This window comes from Cyanistes caeruleus, chromosome 24 (assembly GCF_971803275.1).
Source record: "Cyanistes caeruleus chromosome 24, bCyaCae1.hap1.1, whole genome shotgun sequence".
NCBI lineage: Eukaryota > Metazoa > Chordata > Aves > Passeriformes > Paridae > Cyanistes > Cyanistes caeruleus.
In genome coordinates this window covers 6,255,071-6,267,526 of record NC_141724.1, presented here as the reverse complement: position 1 = coordinate 6,267,526, position 12,456 = coordinate 6,255,071, and the positions used below count along the sequence as shown (strand labels likewise).

Sequence of the window (12,456 nt, the reverse complement as noted above, 5' to 3'; positions counted from 1 at the left end):
ACTGAGAACATGCCCTGCTAAAAAAAATACAGTTCTGCTCTGCAGGTTTTCCTCTGTTTGTAAAGAGAAGCTGGAAATTTCCACTGGGTGTTGTGTTGTCTCTTTCAGAACTGCTGAGAGTTCCCTTACTCTGATAAGGGGTTTAACACAGGAAAGTGGCAGGGCAGGACACCTCACGGTCTCTTTCTGTGTCAGCTTTGTTTCAAAGCACTTTTTACCTCCTCTTCACATCCCACCCAGCTTGCCCCAGGTACCTCCAGTGCTGCTGAGGCCTCGCTGTGAGCGTGGAATGGAGCACTGCAGAGGAGTTGAATCATTCCAGCAGTTCAGAGTTCATGGCCAGGTGGGCTGGAGTGGGGTGGGAGCAGGGGCTGTTCCTGCCCTGGAGCTGGGGAAGCGCTGGGCTGTCACCCCTGTGCTGGCTTGGGCAGGGTGAACCTGCCCAGAACTGCCTGCTGGCACTGAGGCTGCTGGCAGAGGGTGACACATACCAGAGCATGAAATTATCTTCCCCAGGGCAGCTGCAGGGCAGGGATTGAGTCCCAAATCAGCAGCAGGGGCTGAGCTGCCTGCTGCTGGGCCTCGAGTTCCTCGGATGGTGTGAGTTGGCCAGTGTTCTGCTGGGAACTATGTTAACAATTTAACAGAATAAATGAGCTCTTTCCAAAGCAGAGAAACATTTCTTGGCGCCGTTTGATTTGCTGTTGTAGGCTTGGGTCAAGTGTTGGGCAAATCTGAAGCAGGAAGAAGGATTTAAAAATACCCTGTGGGTTGTGCTGATGTGCTGCAATGTGAGCCAGCCCTGGTGTCCCTGCTCCCAGTGTCTCCCCAGCACTGCCCACCCTCTGGGCATTAGAGACACTCAACACCCTTTGGGTATTAAAGCCACAACTTAACAAATACCTATAGAAAAAATGAGAGTGACTTTTTACACAAGGAAACAGTGACAAGACAAGGAGGGATGGATTGAAACTAAAACAGGAGGTTTTTAGATGGGATATTAGGAAGAAACTCTTCCCTGTGAGGGTGGTGAGGCCCTGGCACAGGTTGAGAAGCTGTGGCTGCCCCTGGATCCCTGGAAGTGCCCAAGGCCAGGCTGGATGGGGCTTGGAGCGACCTGGGACAGTGGAAGATGTCCCTGCCCATGGCAGGGGGTGGGACTGGGTGATCATGTCCCTTCCATCCCAAACCAGTCTGAGATTCCATGATTCCAGGATGTTTTTGGTATTTTGATGCCTGGTGGGTACCAAGTGATGCGACAGCTTGGCTCTAACATCCCAGAGAGGAGGATGAAGCTCTGCCTTCGTCCCCAGCCTGTGCTGGGAGAAGTTCCTGGCTTGGGTTTTTGTGGGTGGGACCAGTCAGATCTGCAGCCCCAGCCCAGCTTCCCTGCTGCAGTATTTATTTCCTGGGTGAGTGTATTCAAAAAGGAGGAGAACCATCTCTTGGCTTTAATCTGCTGCTGGCATCACATTTCTGAGAGGAACTGCAAGGTTTTAAGAGAAGATGGCACCAAGACCAGACCCAAGAGGATGGTGACATATTTTACTCTGGGATGGAACAAATCCTCCCTCCCTCCCCATAGCTGTTGATCAGCTGTTTCCCCCTTGACACCCCACCACCGTGTTGCCTTCACAGTTTGCTCCAGCACAAATAAATAACCTGCTGGAAATGAGTATTTTTGTTTCCTTAGCCAAACTCTGCTCTGTGTCGCACCAGTGATGCAGCAGCTGCACGAGAGGAAACCACTGCCCCCCCTCCACCTGCTCCTGCTGGTGTTTAACAATGGCTCAATAAAACAATATAAAACAGTTGTTAATAACAAAACCTCAGGAATTGTGCAATGGGATGTTCCTTATTTACACACCCCTGGTTTGTTTTAATGAGAAGTAACGCTATTTCCTACTCATTCCTCTTTTTTTCCCCTTCTAATAATCACTCTAAACCCCTGTTGTCCTGAGCCAGCTCTGGCTGCCCTCCCTCTGCGTGAGGTGCTGGGGGAACTGTGAAGGGCCAAGCACTGGGAGTCACAGTCTGTTCCTGGAGCAACCACGACTGGGAGAGAAATCCCAGCCTGGCACTAGTTCTGTGCAGAATTTCCAGTGCAGTGATGCCCTGAGGAAGAAAGGGTGGAACTGGTGCTCAGTGGGGCTGCCCAGGCAGTGCAGGAGGCCCAGGTGGGCAGGAACAGTGTCCAGTGTGGTGCTGCTGGCAGGGACGTGTCAGTCCCAGTCCTGCTCCTCAGGAGTCCCTTCGGTGCTTCTTCTGTTCGTGGTACTCTTTTATTTTCTGCTGGAAATACGCTGTGGAGGAGAAATAATGGATGAGGTGCTGGTGTTTGGATTGGGGGATACAGAACAGCCTGAATCCTGGGAAGTGTTTATGTCCCAAACCAAGCTGGGTTAGGGACACCCAGAGAGGACACAGGGGAAATGTGGAAACCTGCAGGTTGGGCAGGGCTTGGAGCAGCCTGGGATAGTGGAAGGTGTCCCTGCCCATGGCAGGGGGTGAAATGAGATGCACTTTAAAGGTCCCTCCAACCCAATTTGCTGGAATCCTGGGATTCTACAAGTCCATGAAATGGGAGTGCTTGCAATGCCACCCATCCCTCTCATCCAAAACAGCCTTTATTGTGCTGGGTTAGCCAGAGGTTTTAACCCATGTATTCACTCCAGTTTTGTGTTTCCCACCAGCAAGGAAGGGAGAGAGCAGCAGACCCAGCAAAAAGCCAGGATGGTGATGTAGACTGGGAATACAATGGGAAAACAGGGATAGTGCCATCCCTCACTCCCTCCCCAGGATTGCCCTGAGGTCTCACATCAAAGGGCAGAGAAGCAGCCAGCAGGGGAGGGGACAGAAATGGGACCATTACCTTCCTGTGGGATCCTGCTCTTCTCTGCCTCCTCAATAAATAGGGAAAACATGTTGGTCTTCACAAACTTTTTCAGGAATCTGCGGCAGCTCTTGGAGGGAATGGCCTTGCAGAAGGCTCGTTCCTGGAAGCTGCCGGAGCCGCTCCTGCCCCACTTGATGTGGGAGCTGTAGTGCCCAAGCAGCCGCACAAAGAAATGCACAAAGGCTTCTGACACCAGGGCATTCAGCTGCTCCGAGGCTGGAAGGGAACGCGAGAGGGGGAGATGGGACCTCTGAACACAGCATGGGCTTGTTTTAACCTGCTCTGTCTTTGCACCCCAAGGAACTGCTTAGAGCCTCTGCCACTGACCAAAGATCAGACTGATTTTGCTGAAGGAGCCCTGGCTTTCCAGGGTATTGCTTTCCAGGGTGGCAGCATCTTAACGTTCTAGTATTCTAATTCTAGTATTAGATAGATGTTAGCAAATATTAGCAAAAGTCCATTTTGCCAGCAGAATTATCTTTTCCTGCTCTCGTGTTTCAGAGGACAGAGGGAAAGCCAAGGGATTACCCCAGGAAATAGGGGGAGAAACATTCCAGACCAGGTGACTTCAGTAAAATCCCTTGGCTGAAGTCTCTAGCCATGGGGAGGGCAGACTGGGGCTGTTTTACCCTGTCAGACGTCCTTACTGTGCACGTTGTTGTTGTTGTTGTGCCTGTTCAGAGACGTCAGCATCTCGTTCTGCAGCTTCCCGGGCAGGATCTCCTCCTCATCTCCCACCTGGAAAGCAACAGGGCTGTGAAGCACCGGAGGGAATCCAGCTCAGGGGGGCACGTGCTGGGGCAGCCCATGAGTGGGGCTTTCAAAGTTCATTAATTAATCATCCTCACAGTGTCCTGCAGAGATGTGGGTGTGGGATGTGCAGTGCATGGACCCTGCTGCTGTAGCTCACAGGCCAGGTGTGGTGGCTGTACATCCTCACGTGGATGTTCCCCCTGGGAGGGTGCCACTGAAATAGCTATGCCCCAAAATCATACAACCACAAAATCCCAAATGGGTTTGGGATAAAAGGGACCTTAAAGCTCATCCCATTCCTGCCCCCTGCCATGGGCAGGGACACCTTCCACTATCCCAGGTCTCTCCAAGCCCTGTCCAGCCTGGCCTTGGACACTTCCATGGATCCAGGGGCAGCCGCAGCTTCTCTGGGCAGCCTGTGCCAGGGCCTCACCTCCCCCACAGGGAGGAATTCCTTCCCCAAATCCCATCTATCCCTGCCCTCTGGCAGTTTGAAGCCATATAAAAATGTGGAAGCTGCCAGGTAGCCGACACCAAAGGAGAGAAGGCCCTTCCTGGGGTTATCCAGGCCGCCCCCAGCCCCACACCCCACAGGGAGGACCTACCGCCCGGATGATCTTCCCTTCACAGAGATCAACTATCAGAGCCTGAAAGAAAGCAGGGAGTGACCAGGTTTAGCCCTGCCAAGACATCTGGACTTCCTCCCACCCATTTTGGGATGGGACTGGTGTCACCAGCCCACGAGGGTGACAGGAGAGGGATCAGCTCCTCTCTGCAGGAGGGACATGGGCAGGGGGACCAGGGCATTCCCCACAAGAACTTTTGCTGCAGGTTTGGTGGCTTGTCCCCACACAGCCTTCCTTTGCTTCAAGACTGGAATGACCCAAACAGCAGCTCCTGGAGCCACAGGGGCAGGCCAGCTCCCAGGGGAGTGCGGAGGCATCGCCCCAGGGGCCAACAGGAGGGGACGTGGAGGACACCCTAATTTCCCTGGGTGGGAAAAGGGCACAGTCAGAGCCTCTGGCCCCAGGGCCAAGCCAGACCTGGGGACACGGATTAGCTGATGGCTCAGTGCAGCTGCCCTCCCGCCCATGAAATACCTCCTCCATTGGCTGCTCCAGGACCCGCTGCAGGTGCCGCATCTGGATGCCAACCATGAAGGGTGTGGGGCAGCACACGGTGTCCAGCAGGCACTCGGGGACCACGGGGATGTAGGTGTGAGCCCAGGTGAAGGGGTACAGGAGAGCAGCCACGGCGTGAATGCACTGGGACAGGACACTGTGGGACAGGCAGCCAGCGGGAGTGTCACGGCGGGGAGGAGGACACATCCCACTCCAAGCTCTTGTGTGTCCACTCCAGGGGCATTTTATGGGCATTTTTATAATAAAGAGATCAGGACTCACCTCAGCTCCTCAGCCAGGAAAATGAGCCGTCTCTCCAGTGTGGCAGAGGCAAAGATGTGCAAGATGAGGTGAGGGCTGAGTCGCTGGAGCAGAGCCTGGAACTCCACGTGCTCCAGGTGGGCGTCCACAGGCCGTGTGAGCTCGATGAGCTGCCAAGGAAGAGCCACACAACCCCAACTTAGGAGGGGCAGCACTCCTCCCATCCTGCCCTGGCTCCCTGAGAAGGTGATTTGGAAGCAATTAATGCTTTCAATTAGTGACCCAGCATTTGCAGCATCTTCACTGTGTCCATGTGCAAGGGACAAACCCCACCTCATCCTGCTGGGAGATTCACCCTGTGCAGTGCTGGCAGCTCAGGGAAGCCATCAGTGATGTGCACTGGGGGGCTCTTTATTTGGGCACTGGATTTTTAACCCAAATTCCCCTTTTCTCCAGCACTCCCACGTCCCTGCCAGGGGGTGGCAGGGCCATGTCCCATCTCAGTGTCTGACAGTTCATCTGTGAGCTGCCAGGAAAGAGAGGAGTGGGGTGGGCGTGACTTCTACAAATGCCAAAAAGCCTTCCTCTGAAGTCTCTCAGTCAGGGTAAGCCTGGCAGTTCCTGGCTAAGATGTCCCAAAAGTGAGAGACCTAACAGATATTTGCAGGTGGGCTGGCTTTGCCCTCAAGTCTCCCAGTCCCGTCAGTCCCTGTGGCAGCCAGACATGGTGAGTACTGAAGGGTTAACAGGGATGTTCATGACAGTCCTGGCCCCTCTCCGCATCCTCCAGTAGGAAAATTCCCTTCTCCATCTGCCTTCCCACCAAAGCAGCATCTTCACAGCATCAGGCTTGGCTGGGCTCCACAGCCCCTTTTCAGCACAAGTCCTGTCTCATCCCCAGCCCTCAGCCCAAGCAGAACCCAGGATTTATTTCCCCTCCTTTCCTGCTCTCAGTGATCTCCTTGCCTCGCTGCAGACCCTGCCTGGAGCCCCAGAGTGCAGCTCTTTCGAAGAACATCCTCATTCCTCCTTGCTCTGGCAGCCCAGGCTGTGCTTCCAACCATGGCCCTGGGACAGAACATTGAGCAACCTGCAGTCTTGCACAAGATCCCTGATGAAGAAATCACTCAAATCAGCAGCTGCTGAACTGCTCTAGAGAGGAGGCATCCTGCTCTCAGGCCCTCCCTGGCAGGGCACAGTCAGCATTGAGGATATTTTGCCCAGTGCCAGAGTGGATCTTCCCCGTTTTTCCAGCTTGGCTTTGCCACAAGGGAAAGAAAAAGCAAATTAAAAGGCTGTTCCCATGTGGGTCTGGGCTGTGCATGGGCACGATGAGATCTTCTCATCCATGCCTGGATCAGATATTTTCTTCACAGGAAAAGACTGGGCTTGTCACACACCTGCAGCTGCCTGCCCAGCTACACCAGGCAGGAATCGACTGGGAGCTGGGTACAGTGGTATGGAGAAGAGAATAATCATGGAATCATGGAATCAACAGGGTTGAAAAAGCCCTCTAAGATCATCAACCCCACACTCACCACTAACACCCATCCCCAAGTGCCCAAGCCACGTTCATGTGTTTTTTAAACACTTTTAGGGATGGTGGTTCCACCACTGCGCTGGACAGGCTGTGCCACCTTTTTTGGGAAGAAGTTTGCAGCCCATGACAGCCCTGGCAGCACTGTGCTCCTGCTGGAGGAGGTGATGCTGGCTCAGGAGCAGGAGCAGCTCCCAGCCCCTGGCACAAGATCCTACTCTGGCATCAGGGCCAGGCATGTCCCAGCATGGAGAGGATGTGGAGACGTTTTTGTGTGGCAGCTCCAGCTCCAGGCTGGGGGAGCTGCAGAGGATGCAAAGATGGGGCAGCATCCCCTGGGGATGGGCTCCATCCTCATCCTCACTGCTCTCTCCTGGATCAGGAGGGAGGTAACACCCACATTCCCAAGGGATGAGGCCCCTGGCGCCTGCCCCTGCCTGCCCTGCTGCGCTGAGCACCCCTGGGTGCTGCACGTGTGGAGGATGCTCCCAGATGCAGCCTGGGCTCCCGATGTTGCAGTAGTCCAGGAGGTGCCCCCGATCCCCACCAACCTCAGTGCCCGACTCGGGGATGAAGCTTTTGACTGTGACAGTTTTCCCTGGAGCTGGAAAGGGCGATTCCCGCAGGCCCTGCATGAAGGGGTAGATCACTGCCATGGAGATCTGGCGCCTCTTCTCCACCTCGTCCAGGATCTGGGTGAGAAAGGTGTGAGCCAGGAATCCCCAGCAGACAAAGGAGAATCTCCAGGGCCACCACTGGGCCAGAGCCACCACGTCCCTACCTTGGAGAAGAGCCCAAAGCAGCCCAGGCAGCTGATGATGCAGAAAACCTCAGGGAGCCGGACACCACGCCCAGATGGCTGCAAGAGTGTAGGAAAAGGATTTGAGCATCTCCCAGCCCCTGCAACAGCTCCATACTCTCCAAAGGGATCCCCACTTGCTCCCCTCGAATTCCCAGTCACTCACTGGGGGATTTTCAAAGCTAGGACCAAGGCCAAGGATGCAGCTGATGCTGGAAAAGCAGAGGGTGCCCAGAGACAGTGATTTGAGTGTCTAAGCTGTTAATTATTTTGGTGCAAAGTCCTTTGCCATATTTCCAAACTCTCCTCCCACCCAGACATTTTCCAAGACATCCTGCCCCACCATCCTTGGGGTTAATCCTGCTACATCAGGGGCCATGGGAATGAATCCTCCGGCTTTTTTTTTCCTTTCCAAGTGGACTATCCTGGGTCTGTTTGCTTCCTGCACTTTCAGCCCTCCAGACATTCAGCTCCCAGGATGAAGGGGTGGTGGATCCAGCAATTCCCCAGGCTGTGGCACAGGGATGTCCTCCTGGATTTATGTCCCTGTTTAAAGCAGCCAGGGAAGGCCATTGCACCTCAGAGCCCCTGAGCTGGTCAAAGCCCTGAGCTGAGAAACAGCCATTGCTCAGGTGCAGTTTTTGGGGATGGGGCTGACAGCTCCCAGCTCTTTGGCACCTGGATGGCTGCACTGACATCCCCATCCTGATCCCAAGTGGGATTTGCAGCCATCCTGCCACTGCAGACAAGGGAAAGGAGCCAGGGAAGCTGTGGAAGCCAGTGGGGAATCACAGAACTGTTCAGTTTGGAAAAGCCCTCCAAGATCTCAAAAGCCAAAAGTCAGCCCAGAGCCACCACATTCACCCCTAAACTCTGTCCCCAAGTGCCACATCCACAGGCTTTGTCAACACTCAGTTTCCCCCATCCAACACCCAAGTGATGCTTCAGCAAAGAGCTTTAACAGCCCCCTTCAGGCACCCTCTGGCTGCTTCTCATCACTTTCATTTCTGAGGCACATCCCCAGGAGCTGAACTCTGGGCATGGCAGGGGGTGATGTGTCCCCACACCCCTGGAGGGGTGGGGGGAGGGCTCACCAGCAGCCGCCTGCAGTAGCCGATCTTCCTGCTGCCATCCACGTTTGTCAGGACAAAAGAAAAGGTTTCACTGCAAGGAGAGAAAACGGGGCTGGAATGGACTGGGCTGAGCTGAGCTGGTCCTTCCAGCTCTCACGAGTCCATCAGGGTGAGGACCCCAGCCCAGACCCTCAGTGGGGCAGTACCTGGTGAACTCAGTGACAGGGACCCAGTTGTTGCCATCAGGGAAGCAGAAGAGGGGGATGGCTTGGAGGAGACGTTCCTCCTCCTCCTTCTGGCCCTTCAGCAAGTTCTCACGCTGGAAGGAAGCGATGCCAAGAGTCAGGGAGATGGAGAGTTCCCATTGTCACCAGGAACGGAGTGGGGTTGGTGAAATGGGGTCTGTCTCAAAGCGACCCCCAGCTCTGAAGGATGCACAAGCACCTCCCAAAAATCCAAACTTTGACTTTCACCCCATGGACCATGAGGCAAAGCAGAAAGACCCTCTGAAAACTGGGATTTCTTCCTGTGCCACTCCCTGAGGTATGATTTCCCCACCGTTGGGGAAATCTTGCCCCTTTTTGGGACAGGAGGCCGGGGACAACTCCTGGGAGTTTGCTCCTGGGGTTTGGGGCTGTGACTCAAGGCCATGGGGCACTTTTCTCCTTTTACAGCTTTAATGATGGGGAAGGAACAACATCCCTTTCTCTTCTAAATGTGGAATTCATTTTATCAGAAACACAGGACTAAGTACCTTTGGGAACTGGTAGGTTATCTTGGGTTCATAGTGTCCATCTGGCATCTTCTTCAGCGACACCACCACCAGGTACTCGAAGAAGAACTGTCCAGCAGAGTAGAAGAGCGAGCTCCGCTCTCCCAGCTTCCCCTGTGGTACCTGGGGGGGGGTGTTTTCTGCAGCAGAGGCCCCGTCTTTTCCTTCTGAAACCAAAAAGATAAAAAAAAAAAAATCAGATCAGAGTGCAATGGGGGGTGTGAGGTGACCTGAGGGCAAGGGAGGAGCTGCAGAGTTCCATTTGAAATGGCTGAAGTGGCTGGAGGGAACCAGGTCCTGGTGCTCAGGACTTTTTGGTCCCCAAAAATGAACAGCAGGGGACATGAAAAGGAAAGAGAAATGCCTTTTATGAGTCTTTTAGGAAAAATCTTAAGACACCCCCAGCTTTCCTTTGCCCCAGCCCAGTGAGGGCAGAAGAATGCCCAGAGCAAAGCAGGCACATGGAATGAGGAGAGCAGATGGACTCTGCATTAAACATCTGCAGGGAGGTGTGGGAATGTGTTTATAGCAGTTAATTTTATTCCCTTAGGGGAAGTAATCAGTGAAAAACCAGCCAAGATCTTGTTTGAGCACCTCCTAAAGCTCCAGTCAGGTGAATCCCAACCTCTCCCTGCCGAATGTCCTGGGAACTGCTGATTGCAAATGAGCTACTCAAGGGTTTTCCCTAAACCACAGCTCCCAAAGCAAAGCAGTTCCTGGAGGTTACACCCCAGTTCTTGTTGGGCTGGTTGGGGAGGTGAGCTGGGAAGCATCAGCTGTCACACCCTGAACAGCCAGGAACAGGAGGGGAAACAGCCCCATCCAGCATCTCCATGGGCCCTGGAATGGCCACAGTGAGATCCAAGGGCTGGAACGGAGTTAAATGCCAGAGATTGCAGCCAGGCCATGCCACAGCTCTCTCCTCTCCCAGACACCACTTGTGCCTGCCTTGTACCCTTGTTCTTGTCCCAGCTCTGACTATGGTGGGGGGCTGGAGCAGAAAAGTTGAGCTGTTCTTTTAGGAATAGCAAGGAGAGGATGTATGTGGCTGGATGAGATTACTGCCTCTTGCAGTTTGTCCCCAGATCCCAGAGTTTATCCCTGGGCTCTTCTGGTTGTGCCACAGCTGGGTTAGGGCAAGGCATGGCTGTGATCAGCTACTCCCATTATCCTTCTCCTTGTGTGGCACCCTCCTCCAGAAACAGTCCTGGTGGACACCCTGCCTTCATGTTCCTCCAGCTCCAGAGCTACCACCAGCCTAGAAACACCTCTCCAGCCTTTGTTCCAGGTCACTGGGAGCTGATGGGAGCAGAAGGCTCATAGGAAGAGGTGACACTCGTGGTCCCATCACAGGATGTTCCTGCCCAGGGACCAGGAATGCCTTTCCCAGCTCGGGGTGGGGGAGATGCTCAAAGAAACCCCTCTGTGCACCCTGGGGCTGCCCCACCTCCACATGCAAAGTTTTCCTCTTTGGCAAGGTGAAATTTATCCCCAAGAGGTCCCTTTGAGGCAGGTGAAGGACAGGAGCTGGCTGAGGATACCTCTGGTTTATCCTCACTGGGGATCATCCTGGACCTGCCCAAGGGGGTGCTCCAGGCCAGGGAAGAGGTTGATAAGATGTGCATTGCTTCTTCTGCTCTTCTTGGGATGCTCCAGCAATGGCTTTGATCTAGTCCCACCTCGGACCCAGGCAGGAGGTGGTGGTTGGGGGCACCCCAGGGAACAAGGCTGGGCCACGGGAGGGCTGCTGGTGTCCCCCATCCACACTGGGCACTGGCACTGGCTGTTTTCCCATGACCAGGGCAAGGTGAAAATGCAGTTAAATCCTGCCCATCCAGTTCCACTCTGCATTTCAGAGAACACCAGGTGTGCCTTCCAGCAAGGACTGGATTTGCATTTAGTCCATGGGGTTTGCAAGCAAACAAGCCAAACCTGCTGCTCTGGAGAGCCCGGTCACACCAGGCTGCAGCTCTGCCTCCTGCAGTGTGCATCACTGACGGGTCTGGCTGCAAAAACCCCTGCAAGACCACAATTCCCCATCCCTGGGCTGGGAGATGAGCTCCAGGGATGGATGGGGTGAGCGGTCAGGCAGGCTCAGAGTGGGGTCAGAGCTGCCAGCGCTGCCCCAGAGCAGAGGGGCTCACGGTGCCTCGTCCCCCGGGAGCACAAACCAGGGTGACAAGAGCCAGAGACTCTCCTGGCTCAGGAGGGTCTGGGGAGCACCCCCAGCCCCCAGCAGTGGGAACATTCCAGGGGGCTCCCGGAGCTCCTGGATGGAAAGCGGCTGCCGATGATGTGGATCTTCCATCCACCCTTCCATCCACCGGGCACAGAGAGGGCAAAGGCTGCTGTGGCCTTTTCTTCTCGCCGAGGGCTGTGCTCAGCCCCTCTGCCCGTGGCACAACCGGTTTCTCTCCTCCCGGAAAGCTCCCGAGCTCCGCTGTGCCCGAGTTTCCCGGCCTGGTTTGCGGGGAAGCTCAGCTGCCCCAGAGGAGGGGAAATGTCTTTGGCTTTATCGCACCTCTTCTGTGAGCTGGGAACGTGGGGCTCACAGAGCCAGCACAAAACAGACGGGAAGGGAGCGCAGAAAGCCCCTTAAGCAATAAATTGCTCCAGGCTTTGTTCTGGCTTGAGATACGGCAGCCAGAAAACCCTGCCGATTCGGTACCTCGGAAAAGGTAACAAATCCCACAGCACCAATTTCTGCACCGCCTTCTGAAGGCTCTGAAACACCCAAGTGTCTTGAGGGTCTCCCTCGGGGGTCCCGCCATGGATCATCCCCACGGGTGTCCCAGAGCCGGCTTCCATTGTTCAGTGGGGATGTGGGGAGAGAGGGGACCTGTGGGGTGAGAGGAGATCTGTGGGGTGAGAGGAGATCTGTGGGGAGAGAGGAGATCTGTGGGGAGAGCTCAGGGATCTGTGGGGTGGGCTCAGGGATCTGTGGGGTGGGCTCAGGGATCTGTGGGGTGGGCTCAGGTGGGACAGGGTGGGCTCAGGGAGGTGGGGTGCAGCTCTCGGGATAGACCGAACCCCGGGAACGGAGCGGGAGATGCGGTGATTCCCGAGCTGCGCTCCGAGGGGCGGAGAGGGAACGGGCAGGGCTGGAGGGACCGAGCGGCTGCAGCCGCCAGGGAACGTCCCCGCTCGAGCAGCCACGGCACCGGAGCTGGACCCGACACCGGCACCGGAGCTGGACCCGACACCGGCACCGGCACCGGAGCTGGACCCGACACCGGCACCGGAG

The 12,456-nt window shown here is 55.2% G+C and overlaps 1 protein-coding gene across 2 annotated transcripts in view; it reads right to left on the bottom strand.

Annotated features, from left to right (window-relative positions):
• Positions 1-1,531: 1,531 nt before the first annotated feature.
• The window catches only part of DENND2D (DENN domain containing 2D), a 12,396-nt gene continuing 1,471 nt past the window's right edge, over positions 1,532-12,456 (bottom strand). For both annotated transcript variants that reach the window (XM_023941941.2, XM_086861941.1), the window contains 11 exons: positions 9,195-9,379; positions 8,647-8,759; positions 8,462-8,531; positions 7,350-7,427; positions 7,120-7,260; positions 5,053-5,201; positions 4,750-4,927; positions 4,255-4,296; positions 3,544-3,634; positions 2,873-3,112; positions 1,532-2,303 (listed from right to left, as the gene is read on the bottom strand). In XM_023941941.2, the coding sequence (XP_023797709.1) occupies positions 2,242-2,303; positions 2,873-3,112; positions 3,544-3,634; positions 4,255-4,296; positions 4,750-4,927; positions 5,053-5,201; positions 7,120-7,260; positions 7,350-7,427; positions 8,462-8,531; positions 8,647-8,759; positions 9,195-9,379 (1,349 nt within the window). In that variant the 3' untranslated portion in view covers positions 1,532-2,241. The remainder of the gene's footprint in view (positions 2,304-2,872; positions 3,113-3,543; positions 3,635-4,254; positions 4,297-4,749; positions 4,928-5,052; positions 5,202-7,119; positions 7,261-7,349; positions 7,428-8,461; positions 8,532-8,646; positions 8,760-9,194; positions 9,380-12,456) is intronic.